This window comes from Schistocerca americana, chromosome 11, assembly GCF_021461395.2.
Source record: "Schistocerca americana isolate TAMUIC-IGC-003095 chromosome 11, iqSchAmer2.1, whole genome shotgun sequence".
Taxonomy (NCBI): Eukaryota; Metazoa; Arthropoda; class Insecta; order Orthoptera; family Acrididae; genus Schistocerca; species Schistocerca americana.
The window spans coordinates 55,978,887-55,998,896 of record NC_060129.1 but is presented as its reverse complement, the minus strand read 5'-3'; the positions used below and the strand labels follow the sequence as shown (position 1 = coordinate 55,998,896).

The 20,010-nt window shown below is 45.8% G+C and overlaps 1 protein-coding gene across 1 annotated transcript in view; it reads left to right on the top strand.

The window, feature by feature from the left end:
- Positions 1–415: 415 nt before the first annotated feature.
- The window catches only part of LOC124554127 (zinc finger protein 70-like), a 109,576-nt gene continuing 89,981 nt past the window's right edge, over positions 416–20,010 (top strand). The window contains exon 1 of the mRNA XM_047128188.1: positions 416–484. Within this exon, the coding sequence (XP_046984144.1) occupies positions 422–484 (63 nt within the window). The 5' untranslated portion in view covers positions 416–421. The remainder of the gene's footprint in view (positions 485–20,010) is intronic.

The following is a 20,010-nucleotide window of genomic DNA, read 5'->3' as shown; positions in this document are numbered from 1 at the left end:
GAGAGAGAGAGAGAGAGAGAGAGAGAAAGAGAGAGAGAGAGAGAGAGAGAGAGAGAGAGAGGAAGTAGTAGTAGTAGTAGTAGTAGTAGTACTAGTAGTAGCTGCTTGGCAAGGATGAAATAATTTCTGTTTGGTTGATATCTGATGTGTCTACCTCCAAAGTAAACAGAACTTTGATTTCAGATGTTTGTCATGTTTTTCTGACATTTCCTACATCCTGTAGGACCTCCCCAGTATGAATAAATTGGAATGAAAGTAAATCTAATTTAATGTGACACATTTTCTTGTTACCTAATGCCAGTTAGTGAATACATGTGACCAATAGCTTTTTAGCCCCACTTGATGTGTAACACAAGAACAGAAGCTTTGAATATGCCATTCTTTCTTTTTTCAGTTTCTTGAAGGTCCGCTAGAGATTGTAATGCCTAGTCTCCATATAAAGCAAGACCTAGAACTAAAACAGGAGGATGGCATTGAGCGTGATGTAAGTTCTCACATCAGTGATGTATTGTGCATGAAGTACTGTATGAATATCATGAGATGCATTGGGTGCAGTAAATTCCAATGATCATAAATGATGAATCATTAAAACCTAGGATATTAGCACTTGTCCAGAATTTTTATAGTATTTCAATTGGCTGTAGGTATATTGTTCTGTTGTGTAATGGTATTTGAATGAAACTTGTGGGAAACATAAGTTTATTAACAGTAACCCACAGTAATTTTATTGTACATGTAAATAATGAATGCCTCAAATTCGTTCTTGGAACAAATGTACCAAAGATGCCTTCCTTGCAGCAGCAGTCAATTTATTTGTCTCTGTTAGAGTTCTATAATAGAAAAGATGTAAGATGTAGGAGGTAAAGCAATCAACTGTAAGCAGTATGTTATCAGATAAGTATGGTATTTGTCATACTATTTCTTTTCTCTGAAGTATTTAATGAAAAACATACTGCATTACTGGAATTATGTTTGCTCTGTATAAAGACAATGGGTTTATCCAGTATGCATGACATAAATTTACAGTGTAATGGAACATTGCTTATCCCAAACTGCTTGCAAAGAGAAAACATTGTCATAGCAAGAATCCTTGTAAACAGCATTAAATTTAGCACATTAGTGATAGTCTGTGAAATTCAGTATTCATTTAATTATCACCATAGTGTACTAAATTTAATGCTGATGAAGGTTTCTCAGGTCTTCAGCTGCATGGTAGTGTTGATATCTCGCAACATTTCAGGAATTGTCATACTACCCATCTTATGGCGAAGTGTCGAGATTGGTTGAGAGCGGGTTATTTATATGTGCGGTCACCCCCCTCCACTAGACCTTGGGTAGCCGCGGTGGACCAGTGGCGTGCACATGGTGATGGTGATGAGTCGCCCTTGGCAGCCATGTTTGGTTCTCGGTGTAAGCATTCTGTCTACGTCCCTGGCGGAGGACGTTGACGGGTAAGCTGCCGATGGACTGCCGCTATCGCAGAGTTCCATGCTGCACCGAGTTGAGATCCCTCATCTCTGGTGACCAGATTGTTGTGAAACCTTATTTCTATGGATTCTTAGATAATGCTTTACCAGAAGCCAGATGCTCGGCACTGTACCTTTGTATTTTCGAAGTTGAAAGTGTGTTTTTCATTTATGCTGTATTTTGCTTTGGCTGATTTTTCTGTGTGGCCTAGTCGTACACATGTGATATGTTCGTCACAGCGTTTAGATGTACAGTGCTGTGTTTGCCCAATGTATTGTTCTATGCATTTGCATGGTATGCTTTATACTCCTGGTGTGTTAAGGATCAGCGGGTCTTTGGCAGTACCTAGGAGCTCCCTGTCATTGGTGGTGATTGGAGAACGGTTTTGATATTATATTTGCCAAGAAATAGTGCAATTTTGGCTGAGAGCGGAACTGTGTACGGAAGGAAAGCGAGTCGTTTCTCCTACTTCATCATAATCTGGGGTTCTCACTGCTTCCTTCTTCCTTTTAAGTGCCCTGTTGATCTGCGTTTCACTGCAGTAATTTTGGAGGAAGACTTCCCTCAGGTGTTGCAGCTTGGATGGTTGGCCATCTTAGTTGCAGATGGCATGCGCCCTATGTTCCAGTGTGGTAAGTACTGTTTGGCCAGCTGGAATGGCCGAGGGTTCTAGGCGCTGCAGTCTGGAATTGCACGACCGCTACGGTCGCAGGTTTGAATCCTGCCTTGGGCATGGATGTGTGTGATGTTCTTAGGTCAGTTAGGTTTAAGTAGTTCTAAGTTCTAGGGGACTGATGACCACTGCAGTTAAGTCCCATAGTGCTCAGAGCCATTTAAGTACTGTTTGTCTTTGTGCTGGATGGTGGCAGCTTGTTGCATGAAGGTATAGGTCTGTGTGTCTTATTCCTATGTACTGCATGGCCTAGTGAACCATCTGCCTTCCTCTTAATTAAAATATCAAGGAAGGGGAGGCATAAATTTTCCTCCATCATTATAAATTTGGTGTTAGGATGGATGCTGTTGAGGTGTTCCTGAAACTTATCTAGCACCTGTTTGCCATGTCCGCATATAACACAAGTGTCATCGACATAGCGGAAGAAGTGCTTTGGTTTCTGACTGGCACTTTGAAGGGCCACCTCCTCGAAATGTTCGGTATAGAGGTTTGAATTCACAGGAGTCAGTGGAAAGCTCATGGTCACATTGTCAATCTGTTCGATGAATTCCCTGTGGTACTGAAAGTTGGTTGTTGTTAGTGCTTGTTCGAAGAGGCTGACTTTGTGGTTCAAAGTGCTGGGCTAAAAGTGTCAAGGAGACTTGAAGGACACTTTCGTGAAAAGCGGCGTCATGTTGAAGCTCACGAGTAGGTCCTCGGTTTGTAGTAGCATGTCCCTGAGTATTTTTACGAATTTGGCTGAGTTTCTCACATGGTGGCGGCAGTGTCCAACAAAGGGTTGGAGCAGTGTTGCTAGGCATTTAGCAAGTCCTTAACTGTGAGAGTTGGAGTCTGCAATCGGTCGAGAGGTACCCCTTCCTTATGGATCTTAGGGAGTCCATAGAGGTGTGGTATTGCTGGCACTCTGGGGTACAGCCACTTCTTTATTGGCTCAGGTAAGCCAGATTTCTGCAGCAGAGCTATCATCTTTCTACTCATCGTCAGGCTTGGATCCTTCTTCAGTCTCTTATAGGCCTCGTGTTGTGGCAGCAGGTTTATTTTCTACCGGTACTCGACAGTGCTTAGTAGCACTGTGGCGTTCCCTTTATCTGCTGGTAGGATCGTTATATCACAGTCATCTCTAAGGGACCAGAGAGCTGCTCGTTCTTCCGCAGATACATTATTTGTAGGCAACTGAGATCTGTCGATTATTCTGGAAGTTTCCCACCTGACTTCCTCTGCTTCCTCCTTTGGAAGCCCTTACTGCTTCTTCCACACCACTATAATGTCTCGTTTCAGGTTTGTTCTGGGGATAGGGGCAAAATTCAGTTCTTTCTTGAGGACTGCGATTGTGGCAGTGTAAAGTTCTTTTCCAGCCGAATTGATCATGGCTCTGATGTCATTCATCTCCTTTTTTGTCAAAAACGTCGCAAGATATCAATGCTACCACCCAGCTGGAGACCGAAGAAACCTTCAACAGTCTTTGCCGGGAAAGCAAACAGTCAAATTTAATGCTGTTTACAAAAATTTGTAACACTTAGTAGAAATTTATTCTTTGTAACAGTATCCAGCTCTGTGGACTAAGATCAGTTGTGGTGAATATTGGAATTTTTACTGGGTAGACGTGATTGGAAAATGAAAAGAAGGGAACTGAAACATTTCAGATGTGGGATTAGAGAATGGCACTGAAAATTAAGTGAACTTACAAGGAATATGGAGTCCTCAGTAGAACTGTTAAGGAAAGAAATGTACAGAACATGCTGACTAAAAGAAGGGACAGGATGATATGGTAAGTGTTAAGACATCAGGTAGTGAACTAGTCAGATGTTTCCATGTCACTTGGGGAAAAATGCTACTATTACACTTATCAAATAGGAACTTTAGATAGAGTGTAGTTAATTTTGATGTTAGTTACATAGTCAATAGTGGCACCTCATCACACATTTGCAACTCTAAACTAGTAGATAAAGAAGTCCTTTTTTGAGGAGGATATAGTGTAATTCAGTACACAGCAAGATTTGGACAATGTACTATTTATTCCAATATATATCTTGCAAAATGAGTGTGGCAACAAAATAGGAGGCATTAGAGCTAATATAGATGCTTTTTGGCAATTGTTCTCCCCCAAACACCACCTTGTTATGGAGTAGGAAAAGGTGAAGTAATGGATGTAGTGGTACCAGTTGTACGCTCTTCCATGCAGCATTGGGTGACGAGTCTGGTGTAGATGTAGGTGTACAAAGAATTGGATATTAATAGGCAGGGATATGGACTGTAATCACACATTTATTATGAGAGAATAAGGAACCCATTTCTTAAAGATCACAGTACTCAGAGACAATGATTGCACAGCACTGTGAGGGTGTTGAAAAACATGATCATTGTTCAAGTGTGTTCAACATAATACTTGATAAATTAACAGTGATACATTGAATGGGAAAATCTGTGCTTGGCACTGTCATAGCAAATTCCAGAGCTAAAATGGTTGTCCATAGCATGCATGAAAGTTGGTCTGTAGAGCATTACCTGAGGAAACAGGTTGAGAACTGTTGACACATGGGTACAAGCTACAGCTGAATTTAAAGCACTAGAACATTAGTAGATCAATAACATTGAAATTATGAAAATGATCGTGTGTAAAATCACAATCTACAGTAAAATTAAAACTGAGGCTTGTCATCTATACTGTCCCCAAAAGTACTTTGGTATTGATACTAGAGCAGGAACACATGGAGATGCAAAATGCAGTTGCCTTATTCTTCCTCGACTGTTCGTATGATCTGACATTTCATTGAACACACCCTAATTTGCATACTAATCAGTGTAAAAAGGTGGAAGTGGGTTCTGGAAGAGTTGCACTACATTCTCATTTTAGATTTGTTTGTGGCAATAAATTTTTAGTTTTATATGCTGAATATTTTCGAAAATCCATTATCTAATGTTCCTGAAAATTTGAGTCGTAGGGAAACTTTGTTACTGAGTTCAAAAGACCCAATTGTGTTAACAAAATACTTAGAATATATCTTATTTTCAACATCTCCAAACTCTGTCAGACATGTCTAACATAAGATTAATTTAAATTAAATATTATGTGTGATGCTCTGCTCATGTGATAAGGTATCAGTCATCTGTTTTGTTGAGAGAAACACAGCACAGGATTTACGGTTAACATGGCCTTACATTTTCTGATCAAACATTACAAATCCATGTAACAAGAAAGTTACCAATTTTGGTACGGGTAAGGAAATTTAACAGTTTGAAAGTAAGAAGAGTAGTGATAACATCAATCACTACCCTCTAATTATGACAATTATGATACAAAAAATTAACATTTCGTTAGTGTCACTAGTGCTGAATTCCTGAGGTGCACTTCATTTGATTGTAGTCGCCAATTAAAGCCTTCTTAGTATTGAAAATACAATCTGCTCTGCAGGTAAATACACCACAAAATCTGTGGTAATTTTCTTAACAGCTTCATTAGTGAGTTCCCCAACTGGACAGTGTACCTTTTTTACTTGTCTCATCAATGTTTTGCAACATAATCTTCAATTTAGGCCCATATCAATTCTGTTTGGTTGAAGTGCCAGTGAGAAGTTATCAGCCTAATTATTTTATGCCTGTATGTTTTTGTCAACGTGTAAGTTTTTGTATGTGGCCAACTGGTTTATTGAGAGGTATTGGCTTTATATGCTCTATCTTTTCAAATTTTTCACTAACTTCCAGTTACGGATGCTGAAGCCAATAATTTCCTCTTTTTTATTTTAGCGTAAGCTTCTCATCAACAACAGTACATTTGGGAGCACTATCAACAAAAGGTGTTGATGATGTAGGCAGATTATGCACAAACCATTTCTCTCAACTGATTTTATTTTGCAATGCCTTGAACAAGAGTGATATTGATATGTTGTTGTTGTGGTCTTCAGTCCTGAGACTGGTTTGATGCAGCTCTCCATGCTACTCCATCCTGTGCAAGCTTCATCTCCCAGTACCTACTGCAGCCTACATCCTTCTGAATCTGCTTAGTATATTCATCTCTTGGTCTCCCTTTACGATTTTTACCCTCCATGCTGCCCTCCAGTACTAAATTGGTGATCCCTTAATGCCTCAGAACATGTTCTACCAACCTATCCCTCCTTCTGGCCAAGTTGTGCCACAGACTCCTCTTCTCCCCAATTGTATTCAACACCTCCTCATTAGTTATGTGATCTACCCATCTAATCTTAAGCATTCTTCTGTAGCATCACATTTCGAAAGCTTCTATCTCTTCTTGTCTAAACTATTTATCGTCCACGTTTCACTTCCACACAGGGCTACACTCCATACAAATAATTTCAAAACTACTTCCTGACACTTAAATCTATACTCGATGTTAACAAATCTCTCTTCTTCAGAAACGCTTTTCTTGCCATTGCCAGTCTACATTTTATATCCTCTCTACTTCGACCATAATCAGTTATTTTGCTCCCCAAATAGCAAAACTCCTTTACTACTTGACGTGTCTCATTTCCTAATCTAATTCCCTCAGCATCACCTGACTTAATTCGACTACATTCCATTATCCTTGTTTTGCTTTTGTAGATGTTCATCTTATATCCTCCTTTCAAGACACTGTCCATTCCGTTCAGTTGCTCTTCCAGGTCCTTTGCTGTCTCTGACAGATTTACAGTGTTATTGGCAGACATCGAAGTTTTCGTTTCTTATCCATGGTTTTTAATTCCTACTCCTAATTTTTATTTTGTTTCCTTTCCTGCTTGCTTAATATGCTAATCGAATAGCATCAGGGATAGGCTACAACTCGGTCCCACTCCCTTCCCAACCATTGCTTCCCTTTCATGCCACTTGACTTATAACTGCCATCTGGTTTCTGTACAAATTGTAAATACCTTTTTGTTCCCTGTATTTGACCCCTGCCACCTTCAAAATTTGACAGACAGTGTTAGTCAACATTGTCAAAAGTTTTCTCTAAGTCTACACATGTTGGTTTGCCTTTCAGAAATCTATCTTCTAAGTTCAATTCTGCCAGGCACTTACACGTGATTTGCTGAGTATGCATGTAGATACAGGTGATGCAGATTTGGGTAAGTTGTAGGTTCAGTATTGCCTCACATGTTCCAACATTTGTATGGAATTCAAACTGATCTTCCCTGAGGTCAGCTTCTACCAGTTTTTCCATTCATCTGTAAGGAATTCGTGTTAATATTTTGCAGCTGTGACTTATTAAACCGACAGCTTGGCAATTTTCAATCACCTGCTTTCTTGGTAATTGGAATTATTGTATTCTTCTTGAAATCTTAGGGTATTTTGCCTGTCTATCAGGCTATCAGTAGTTCTAATGGAATGTTGTCTACTCTTCATGGTTTCACTTGCTGAAGATGGTCAGTCCTTCACAACAGTAAATCTGTTTCTAATTCAGAAAGTTGTTGATGCAACAGCAAGCCCTGTGATGTCCTGCTCTCATTTTCTGGAATAGCACTTTGCTTTTGGAAACTGCTCCTGATTCTCAAGCATGACGACTGCTTGCTGCTTTGCTTCTCGATGACATCCTGTTCGTGTTGAGGCCCATAGAACTCTGAACTCTTTCTGGTTGGTGTTTACAGTAGGTTGCTGGATGGTCTGATCAAGGCCGAAATCCAAACATACCACTCTGACCAGGGTGCCATTGCCATCAATCTGGTGATGAAAAAAGTAGGTGCCTCCTTAGTGTGCATGCACGGGCTCTCTCTCTCTCTCTCTCTCTCTCTCTCTCTCTCTCTCTCTCTCTCTCTCTCTCTCTCTCTCTCTCTCTCACCATTGATAGATTGGTGCTTCCGTCAAAGATCAAAGCAGGCTATGAAGTTATCACAGTCCAACCATGTATTCTGAATCTGATGTGCTGCTACCAGTGTCATTGTTTCAATCACTAGAATGTCTTGTTGACACCTGGCCAAATGTTTAACCTATGGTGGGGATGCACACAAGGGCAATTGTTCTCTTCCTCCCTACCGTATAAACAGAAATGGCCACCATGCTGCTCCTCTTGAGATAGCCCCATGTATCTTGATGAGTGGGGTGTCCAGGAGATCTAGCTAAAAGAAATGTACCTTAGCTGGTCGCTCGAAAGTTACTGGCTAGTCTCAAACCCTGCCTTCTGCTGTCTGGTACTTAGAGTACTGTTCTTGCTAAATCTCGCTCCATGCAAACCTGAGACCTTAAATTCTACTCTGAGGTTGTGAAATTACCCAGTGTTATGGTAATAATGGCCATTCCTTCTCCAACTCTGGCCACACAGGGTGAAGTCACCAGTTATACAACCGGCAGCCAAGGAAGGACAGCAGGAATACTCCCGTGAAGAACTCGTATGACTCTACTGCCAACCACAGCCTGAGTCTTCATCTGCTAGCCAGAAAGGTCCGAAGAAGTCCAAGAAAGGCAAATGACCTCCTTCGCCAATTCAAAGGGCCTCTTTGGTGGTGTCGCCACGTGATAACTTGGCCTGGCTGGCCTTTGTGTCTCTGCTGTGCACCACTAACCATTTCTCTGTATTGAATTCTGCAAGCTGTCTGCACAACAAAGCCGACACGTCTGTAGACTAAATGGAACACAATTGCCGTGGCTCTGTGCCCTGTAGCAGTGAGTCATGACAGGATGGAAATCGGCATCCTCTGAGGTGACATCCATTCATTGTTTCCTTATCATGACTCCCTGAATGGATGTTCGTGGCCTTCAATGCAACAAAGAGGATTTAGGGCGGCTTTTAGGATTGCAGCATCCACTTGTATTCTGCTCTCAGGAACAAAATTGTGTCCTCATAACTGCATTGAGATTTTGCACCTCTTCCTGGTCTGATTTTACTTTCCCCAAGCTCATCTATTGGGGAGTCAAGCTGCTCATACCGGATGATGCTCATAGTAAAGCCGTCTCCCTGACTCCCCGTCTTCAAGCTGTTCCAGTTCGCCTTTTCGTTCCTCATTTGACCTTCTCCCTTTGCACCACTTACATCCCTCCATCATTCAATGTCACAAGGGAAGACTCTCGCAGCTTGTTGGGCAACTTCCTCACCCACTTCTCCTGCTCAGTGACTAAAGCACACCATCCCTTCTGCCCCCCCCCCCCCCCCCCCCCGCCCAATTCTGCAAGTCCGGTGGTTAGAATATGCCCGAGGTATTCCGGCCTGTCGTAAGAGGCGACTAAAAGGAGTCTCCTATGTCTTGGCCTTTGTGATGGTCCCCCGTCTGGTTTGACCATCTTTCTAAATTTTCCTGAAGAGCGAGCCAAGTGGGGAAGGGTGCCTTACATGGTGCATCATGTCCATCGTGCATTGAGATCCTTAACACTTTTTCGTCATCGCATTGCAGTCCTGCCCATTCTGCATATCTTGGGTGAGACACACTCCTGGGTGCATTTCCACCATGCAATATGCAGTGTCACTTTCTGTGCCTATGATGACCATGGACTTCTTTGCACCTCATATCCAGCACGGTATCTGGTCCAGTGTGTGTGTGTACCCTGTTGGTTGCAGCATCCCCCTACAACACAGGGATCACTCTGCTGATGTCTGCGCCATTAACTCCCCACATATGCCATGGAGTAGATGGCCATCTCCCTAGGGCATCGGGACTCCCAGCAATGACCATCCTGCCAGGTGATCCTTGCTGAGGCTGGGTGGCACCTGTGGGGAGGGCCCCTGTTCGGTGTGGGTGGCATTGGGTTGGTGGCATCAGGGCAGATGACACGCCATGATGTGTAGTATGTCATCTCATGCTGGTGGTCCGCTGCCAGCAGTCTTTCAGTGGGAAAAGTCTAACTTCAATGCTAAGAAATATGAGCCCAAATCGTCCCCCTCCCTGGCCACATCATGGCAGGAACGCCAGGCTAAAGATGGCAGTGAAGCATATTCGCCTCAGTACCTCGTATGTGCGGGGAATCTTTGATGTCCATGAAAACTCAATTTTTCGTGGAGCATTTGGGTGACAAGTTGAGAAAGGTGGAGGGTGTGTCCAAAATGCGCTCTGGGTCAGTCCTTACAAAAACAGCATCCTCTGCCCAATCACAGGTATAACTCGCTTGTGACAAACTGGGGGATGTTTCTGTTTCCATCACACTCCATAAGATCTTAAATCTGGTCCAGGGTATTACATTCCACAGGGACTGGAACAGAAAAGGGAGGTAATGACAGTGGCATATTAAGTGCCCTCTGCCATACACCGTTGGGTGGCTTGCGGAGTATAAATGTAGATGTAGACCTAGTTTTGCAGTCTGACAACGAGCTGCATGCCAGTTTAGAGCGGCGATGTGTTCATTTCATCTGCTGCATTCATCGGGGTCCGACCCCCCCAGGGGGTCCACAACTCTTTTGTGGACACGTGCGTAGCGAGCACGGGACCCCGAGCTAATGTGGCCCTCCTTCCTTTCTGGGCTGCATACCTTCCCTTTCCTCATCCTTCCCCGTCCCCCATCTTTGCCCCCCCTCCTCACCTCTGGCTCTTTCCTTCCCTTTCTCCCGCTCTGGGAGTATGGTTTGTGCCTACGTCCGGAGACGGACGCTCAAAACTGTTACAAATTCCTTGCTTTCTACACTTGCAAGTCTTCGTCCTTCCTCTGTCCTTCTCTTTTCCTTCCCTCTTCTCTTTGCCCTTTTCTCCGCTGCGGCGTTTGAGACCCCTCTTCTTTCCTTTCCCTTTCTCTTTTTTCCTCCCTGTGCATGTCTGAAGGCCAACCCACGCACTTCCATGCGTAGCCGGTGACGGGGTAACGCGTAATTCCCCGCCCCAGGTAGACAGGTAGGACACGTACGTACCCCCTGGTAACGGCCAGGCCCAGGGAGGGGTGATTACCCGAGCTGATACCTTCCGAAAGTGCCGATTGGTCCCTCCATCCGTTTGTCGGGAGGTGTGACCTGAGGTGTGAACAATCACCTAAGGCGGGAGTGCCCTCAGTGAGGGCCGCGACAAGGGAGGAGCGCGCCATGGGGGATGCCGGTAATCATGGGGGATTCTTCCACAATGGTTTCCTCACCTTCCACTATGTCTGTTCACAAACGTAAGTTCATTGAGTTTCAGCCACAGACAGTTCTTCCATCGTTGCCACAGTTCCTTGTTGTTTCTCGGTCTGACGAAGGTCACGACTTCTCCACGGTCAACCCTTTCATTATTCAGAAAGGTGTCGACGCTATTGCAGGTCCTGTAAAGTCTTGTTCCAGATTACGGAATGGCATCCTGTTGTTAGAAACAGTCAGTGCCCTCCAGGCATAAAAATTACTGCGTACTTCACTGCTCCACACCTTCCCTGTCAGGGTTGAAGTGCACAGCACTTTAAATTCCTCGCGTGGAGTCGTTTATACACGCTCCCTCGATGGATTGTCTGACAAAGAAATTCAGCACTACCTGTCTGACCAGGGCGTAACGGCTGTTCATAGAGTTACGAAAAGGGTTGATACGAACATCATTCCAACCCGCACTGCCTTCTGAACATTTGACAAAGTTCAACTGCCATCGAAAATCAAAGCAGGCTATGAGATAATTTCCGTTCGCCCTTACGTCCCAAACCCTACGCGTTGCTATCGATGTCAGCGGTTCAATCACACCAGCCAGTCCTGTTCCAATCCAGCCAAATGTGTTACGTGTGGCAAGGATGCCCATGAGGGTGCTTGTCCACCTCCATCCCCTCGCTGCATCAACTGTATGGGTGACCACGCTGCTTCCTCTCGAGATTGCCCCGTTTTTAAGGACGAAAAGCTCATCCAGGAAATAAGAGTGAAGGAAGAGGTGTCGACCTTTGCTGCTCGAAAATTATTTGCCAGTCGACAGCCCACCGTGCCTCAGACAGGAAAATACAGCACTGTCCTTGCTTCTCCTCGGCCAACAAAGGAGGCGGCCACGCAGACTTGCGACCTTACCTTTAGTGCCACGGTCGTCAGATCGGCCAGCGCAAAGATCGCCCGTTCAACCTCACCACTTTCGCCTGCCAACTCTATGGCTCACCCTTCGTCGGGTTCTGCTAAATCTCGAGCCCGAAAGTCAGACACCAAGACTTAGAAAAAAGAGCATACTCGTGGAGAGTTTTTACGTACCGCAACTTCACAACCATCGGTTCCTCCTTCATCTAAACATCATACTTCCAAGAAGGCTACAAAGAAACCCAGTTCCTCTCCTTCTCTGCCAAGGCGTGTCCCATCTACAGCACCACCTGGCGGAAATCGCCCTCGGCGGTCTTCTGTGTCGCCGAGGCACACTGCTGGTGGCCGGTCAACCGGCCGATCGCTGGTGGCAGGAGCTGCTCCTGACCAACCTATGGATCAGGATCTTCTGCCTTCAGCTGAATGCCATTCCATGCTGTCGGTCGCAAGCTCTGAGCAGTCTTGGAGTTGACAGCAACTTTGGTCACTTTCCTCCATTTTCTGTTCAACCTATGTCCATTATCCACTGGAATATCCACGGTATTCGAGCCAATAGGGATGAATTGTTGATCCTCTTACGATCCTATTCGCCGGTCATCTTCTGTCTTCAGGAAACAAAGCTCCATCCCCATGACCGCTTTGTTCTCCCTCATTTTCAGTCCGTCCGATATGATCTCCCCTCTGTTGAAGGCACTCCAGCACATGGAGGACTCATGATTCTTCTCCATGAAACTCTCCATTATTACCCAATCCATTTAAACACTTCCTTCCAAGCTGTCGCCGTCCGTCTTTCCCTTTCCGGATACACGTTCTCTCTTTGTACTGTATACATTCCATCGTCCACACCAATGGCACGAGCTGATCTCCTTCATCTTCTTGGTCAGCTTCCACCCCCGTATTTGCTGGTTGGAGACTTCAATGCCCACCACCCGCTTTGGGGATCTCCACATCCTTGTCCACATGGCTCACTATTGCTAGACGTCTTCCACCAAGCGGATCTAGTTTGCCTCAACACTGGGGTCCCTACATTTTTATCTGCCTCCACGACAAATTTATCTCATTTGGACCTTGCGGTCGGTACTGTTCCGCTAGCTCGTCGCTTCGAATGGTTCGCCCTTGGTGATACACACTCGAGTGACCACTTTCCATGTGTCCTTAGACTGCAGCCTCAACTGCCATACAAGCGCCCGTGACGCTGCAAGTTTGCCCAAGCTGATTGGACACTTTTTTCGTCTCTAGCGACATTCGATGACCGTCACTTTCCCAGCGTCGACGATGAGGTCACCCATATTACCGACGTTATTCTTACAGCTGCGGGACATTCAATACCACGCACCTCCGAATTGCCCCGGCGCCCCCCAGTTCCTTGGTGGAACAAGGCATGCCGTGATGCCATACGTGAGCGGCGACGTGCTCTTCGCGTTTTCCGCCACCATCCTACTTTGGCCAACTGTATCCGCTATAAGCAGTTCCGTGCGCGATGCCGTCGTGTCATCCGCGATAGCAAGAAGGCAAGCTGGAAATTCTTTATTAGCTCATTTAACACCTTCACTCCCTCCTCGGAAGTTTGGAGTCGGCTTCGACGGTTCTCAGGCGCGCCTAGTTTCTCCCCGGTCTCTGGGCTCACTGTCGCGCATGATACATTCGTGGACCCCGTCGCAATTTCGAACTCGTTGGGTCAGCACTTTGCTGAAATTTCGAGCTCTTCCAGTTACCCGCCAGCGTTTCTCCCGAAGAAACGTGCAGCGGAAGTGCGACCTCTTGCTTTCTCCTCTCAAAATCGCGAAAGCTATAATACTGTTTTCTCCATGCGGGAACTCCAACAAGCACTGTCTCCTTCTCGCTCCTCTGCCCCAGGACCGGATGGAATCCACGTCCAAATGTTGCTGCATTTATCAACCCATAGTCTGCGTTACCTCCTTCGCCTTTATAATCGAATTTGGACCGACAGTACTTTTCCCAGACGATGGCGGGAAGCTATCGTCGTTCCTGTTCCGAAACCTGGAAAGGACAAACATCTCCCCTCTAGCTATCGCCCCATTTCTCTCACAAGTAGTGTCTGTAAGGTTTTGGAGCGTATGGTGAATTACCGTCTAGCATGGTGGCTGGAATCCCGCAGTCTTTTAACACCAGCCCAATGCGGATTCCGAAAGCATCGTTCTGCAGTTGACCATCTTGTTGCTCTCTCCACTTATATCATGAACAATTTTCTCCGGAAACGCCCAACAGTAGCAATATTTTTTGATCTGGAGAGAGCATACGATACCTGTTGGAGGACAGGCATTCTCTGCACACTGTTCTCTTGGGGCTTTCGAGGTCGGCTACCCCTTTCTCTTCGCGACTTTATGGCAGAGCGCACATTTAGGGTGCGGGTGAACACTACTCTCTCCCGTACTTTCTCCCAAGAAAACGGGGTACCCCAGGGCTCCGTGCTGAGTGTTGTACTGTTTGCCATTGCCATAAATCCAATTATGGATTGTCTCCTTCCTGATGTCTCGGGCTCCCTCTTTGTGGACGATTTTGCGATCTTCTACAGCTCTCAACGGACCAGCCTTCTTGAACGACGTCTTCAAGGATGTCTCGATCGCCTCCACTCATGGAGCATCGAAACCGGCTTCCGTTTCTCTCCCAGTAAGACCGTTTGTGTTAATTTTTGGCGACGTAAGGAGTTTCTTCCGCCCTCCTTACATCTAGGTCCTGTCAACCTTCCGTTTTCAGACGTCGCTAAATTCTTGGGTCTTATGTTTGACAGAAAACTGTGCTGGTCCTCCCACGTTTCCTATCTTTTGGCTCGCTGTCTGCGATCCCTTAACACCCTCCGTGTCCTGAATGGTACCTCCTGGGAAGCGGACCGAGTGGTCCTTCTCCGCCTCTATCGCGCCTTAGTGCGCTCGAAATTGGATTATGGAAGCATAGTCTACTCCTCTGCTCGGCCGTCTATTCTTCGGCGTCTCGACTCTATCTACCACCGTGGATTACGTTTAGTGTCTGGAGCTTTTTACACAAGCCCTGTGGAAAGTCTTTATGCTGAGACTGCTAAACCTCCGCTGTCCAATCGGCGAGCAGTCCTTCTGAGTCGTTATGCTAGCCATCTGTCTTCCATGCCTGCTAATCCAGCCCATGACCTTTTTTTCGACGCCTCCTTTGATGTAGGGTATGCAGGCCGCTCCTCATCCCTACTACCCCCGGGAGTCCGCTTCCGGCAACTGCTCCATTCTCTTTCCTTCCGCTTTCCTAAAACCTTCTTGACAACTTGGGGTACAGCACCGCCTTGGCTCCATCCCCGGATCTGCCTGCTCCGTGACCTTTGTCGATTTCCCAAGGATGGTACCCCTACACTTGTTTATCGTCGGGCATTTGCTGCTCTATGTGCACAAATGACGGACGCTACATTTATTTACACCGACGGCTCGAAATTATTGTTAGGTGTAGGGAGTGCCTATATTGTTGGCAACACCCCAAATCACTTTCGGCTTCCCGACCAGTGTTCGGTTTATACTGTGGAGCTTTATGCTGTTCTCCAGGCTGTCCACTACATCCGCTGCCATCAGCGGATACAGTACGTTATCTGCTCAGATTCTCTCAGCTCTCTCCTCAGTCTCCAAGCTCTTTATCCTGTGCACCCTCTGGTCCACCGGATTCAGGACTGTCTGCACTTGCTCCACCTAGGGGGCGTCTCGGTGGCGTTCCTCTGGCTCCCGGGACACATTGGTATCTGTGGAAATGAGGCGGCCGATATTGCAGCCAACGCTGCAGTCTCTCTTCTTTGGCCAGCTATTCAATCAATTCCTTTCGGCGATCTATGGAGCGTTTTATGTCGTGTTGTTCACTTATGGCACGCGCATTGGTCAACACTTCCCCATAATAAATTGCGGGAAGTGAAAGCTCTTCCTTGCGCTTGGACCTCTTCCTCCCGAACGCGTCGTCGGGAGGAGGTAATTTTAACTAGACTCTGGATAGGGCACTGTCTTTTTAGCCATCGACATCTTTTAAGCGGCGATCCTCCCCCACTCTGTCCCCTCTGCTCTCAGCTGTGGACCGTAAGACACCTTTTAATTGAATGCCCCTATTTTAATCCGTTACACTCTCTTCTACAGCTATCGCCTGATCTATCGTCGATTTTAGCAGATGACACATGCTCAGCCGACCATGTTCTCCAGTTTATTAGTGCCAGTGAAATGACGTCAGTCATTTGAAGCTTTTTTTTTGGGGACAACCAACCCCTTTCTGTAGTGGATTTTTAAGCCTTCCTTCTGCTTTTAGTTTCTCCAATTTTATGACTTTGTTCCCATTGCTGCTGGTTTTCAATTTCGGTTTTTTACTGTTTCCTAAGTCACGGGCTGGGCGCTAATGACCATAGCAGTTTTGCGTCCTAAAACCAAAACAAAAAAAAAAACAAATAAAAATCGGGGTCCGAGGAATAATCAGTTGGCCACTGGTGCCTTCATCTTGCCCTTGGAGGGTGATACATTGCCTGAGAAGGTGAAGGTGATGTTCTACTGCTTTGATGTCAAGCCATATATACATCCCCCGATGAGCTGCTTTAAGTGCCGGAAGTGGCCATATGTCTGCCTGCTGTACTTCCAATGTCACACGTCGATATTGTGAATGTCCATCACATCCCAATACTCCACGTGCCCTGCCTCCCATCTGTGTCAACTGTGGAGAGCCTTATTCACCTTGATCGTGAGGATTTTACAGGAAGAGAGGAAATTTGTGGAATATAAGACCCTGGACCGACTGAGGCTAAGAGGAAATTGGAGCACCTACATCATTTAGCTATGACCTCTTACACAGCCACTATGAGAACAGTTGTTTCCTCTCGGAACCAGAAGCCTACACCTGCCCCCTTGATGATGCAGGGCACTTCCCTCCCTGTTGGTCCCGCACCACCTACTATGGGAGCAAACCCCCCCCCCCACACACACACACATACACATACACACACAAACTGTTCTGGATATCGGTACCCACTTCTGAGCTGGAGAAACGTAAGTCTTCTTTGGATCCTCTTGCTAGGAAGGGGTCACTTGGGTCACTGCCATCCCAGGTTTCTGCTAGTGGGAAAGATGATACTCACCATTTGTTGAAGAGCCCAAAAGCAGTTGGTCATAGGGCTTCACGCTGATACTCAGTCCTGGAGACTGAATCATTGAAGTTCTCCCAGCCAGGGAACCCAGTGAGAGAAATCCAAAGGCACCATGCTTTCTGGCTGAGGCAGAGACGTTGAAACTTAACTGTCTCAGTTCGACCTCTGCCTCTTAAATACTGGGGCTGCCACACATTTCAGTGTGGCTCATGGTAGTTAGTTGGCCATTGATTTATCAATTGGCAACCCAAGACTTCTCCCATCTATCTACTGGAGAGCACATGACGACCTGTGCGGTACTGACCGCTTCCCCATCTTCCTGCCACTGCCCTGGCGTCAGGCCCATGGGCACCTGCCCAGATGTGCTTCAAACAAGGTGGACTGGGAAACTTTCGCCTCTGCTGTCACCATCGAATTTTCCCCACACGGCAACATCGATGTGATGGTTGAGCAGGTAATTACAACAATCGTTTCTGTGGCAGAAAACACGATCCCTCGCTCTTCAGGGTGTCCCAGCGAAAGGCAGTCCCTTGGTGGTCGCCGGAAGTCACTGAAGCAATTGAGAAGCGTTGGCTAGCTCTACAGCGGCATAAGTGGCACCCTTCTCTGGTGCACCTCATAGCCTTCAAATGGCTCCATGCCTATGTTCACCTACTTATCAAACAACGGAAGCAGGAGTGTTTTGAGAGGTATATTTTGACCATTGGGTGCGGTACATCATCTTCCGAAGTCTGGGCCAAAATCAAACTTGTTTTCAGGAACCTGACTCCAAAAGGTGTTGCCAGTGTTAACATAAATGGCGTGTTATCTACCGACACAAATGTAATTGCCAAGCGCTTTGCTGGACACTATGCTCGAGCCTTTGCATTGGAGAACTACCCAACAGGCTTTCACACTTCCAAATGGCCTGTTGAAGGAAAAGTCCTCTTGTTGACTACACTTCACAATGAATCCTATAACGCCCCATTTACAGAGTGCAAGCTCCTCAGTGCCTTGCACATCACCCTGACACAGCTACTGGGCCAGATCAGATACACAGTCAGATGAGTGAACATATCTAATCTGACTTAAAGCGTCATCTCCTCGTCGTCTGCAACAGGATCTGGTGTGATGGCATCTTTCCATTGCAATCGCGGGAGAGCACAATCAATCCGGTGCTCAAACCCAGTAAAAACACACTTGATGTGGATAGCTGTCCCCCCATCAGCCTCACCAACGTTACTTGTAAGCTGCTGGAAAGTATGGTGCGTCAGCAGTTGGGTTGGGTCTTGGCGTCAAGTGGCCTACTGATGCCATGTCAGCAGTTTCCACCAGGTCGCTCTACCACTGATAACCTTGTCACTTGAGCCTACCATCTGAACAGCCTTTTCCAGCTGCCAACACTTGGTTGCCGACTTTTTTGTTTTACAAAAAGTATACGACACCACCTGGCGACATCATATCCTTGCCACATTATACAAGGGGGTCTCTGAGGCATGCTCTCGATTTTTATCCAGTATTTCCTGTCACTTGGCACTTTCGGTGTCAGAGTTAGTGCCTCTCATAGTTCGCTCCATATCCAGGAGAATGGGCTCCCACAGTGCTATGTATTAAGTGTTTCTCTGCATTTGGTGGCCATTAATTGTCTAGCAGCAGGTGTTGAGTCGTCCATCTCACCTTCTCCGTATGCTGACGACTTCTGCAATTTGTACTGCTCCACCAGTACGGGTGTTGCTGAGTGGCACCTAACGGAGCAATTAATAGATGCAGTCATGGTCTCTAGCCCACAGTATCCAGTTTTCGGCCGCTAAGTCATGTGACAGGGGCAGCAGCCTTTTCAGTAGTTGCAAGGGCAACAGTCTGGATGATTGACTGATCTGGCCTTGTAACAATAACCAAAACGGCCTTGCTGTGCTGGTACTGCGAACGGCTGAAAGCAAGGGGAAACTACGGCCGTAATTTTTCCCGAGGGCATGCAGCTTTACTGTATGATTAAATGATGGCGTCCTCTTGGGTAAAATATTCCGGAGGTAAAATAGTCCCCCATTCAGACCTCCGGGCGGGGACTACTCAAGAGGATGTCGTTATCAGGAGAAAGAAAACTGGCGTTCTACGGATCGGAGCGTGGAATGTCAGATGCCTTAATCGGGCAGGTAGGTTAGAAAATTTAAAAAGGGAAATGGATAGGTTAAAGTTAGATATTGTGGGAATTAGTGAAGTTCGGTGGCAGGAGGAACAAGACTTCTGGTCAGGTGACTACAGGGTTATAAACAAAGTCCAATAGGGGTAATGCAGGAGTAGGTTTAATAATGAATAGGAAAATAGGAATTCGGGTAAGCTACTACAAACAGCATAGTGAACGCATTATTGTGGCCAAGATAGATACGAAGCCCACACCTACTACAGTAGTACAAGTTTATATGCCAACTAGCTCTGCAGATGACGAAGAAATTGAAGAAATGTATGATGAAATAAAAGAAATTATTCAGATAGTGAAGGGAGACGAAAATTTAATAGTCATGGGTGACTGGAATTCGAGTGTAGGAAAAGGGAGAGAAGGAAACGTAGTAGGTGAATATGGATTGGGGGACAGAAATGAAAGAGGAAGCCGCCTGGTAGAATTTTGCACAGAGCACAACTTAATCATAGCTAACACTTGGTTTAAGAATCATGATAGAAGGTTGTACACATGGAAGAACCCTGGAGATACTAAAAGGTATCAGATAGATTATATAATGGTAAGACAGAGATTTAGGAACCAGGTTTTAAATTGTAAGACATTTCCAGGGGCAGATGTGGACTCTGACCACAATCTATTGGTTATGTATGACCTGTAGATTAAAACTGAAGAAACTGCAAAAAGGTGGGAATTTAAGGAGATGGGACCTGGATAAACTGAAAGAACCAGAGGTTTTACAGGGTTGCAGGGAAAGCTTAAGGGAACAATTG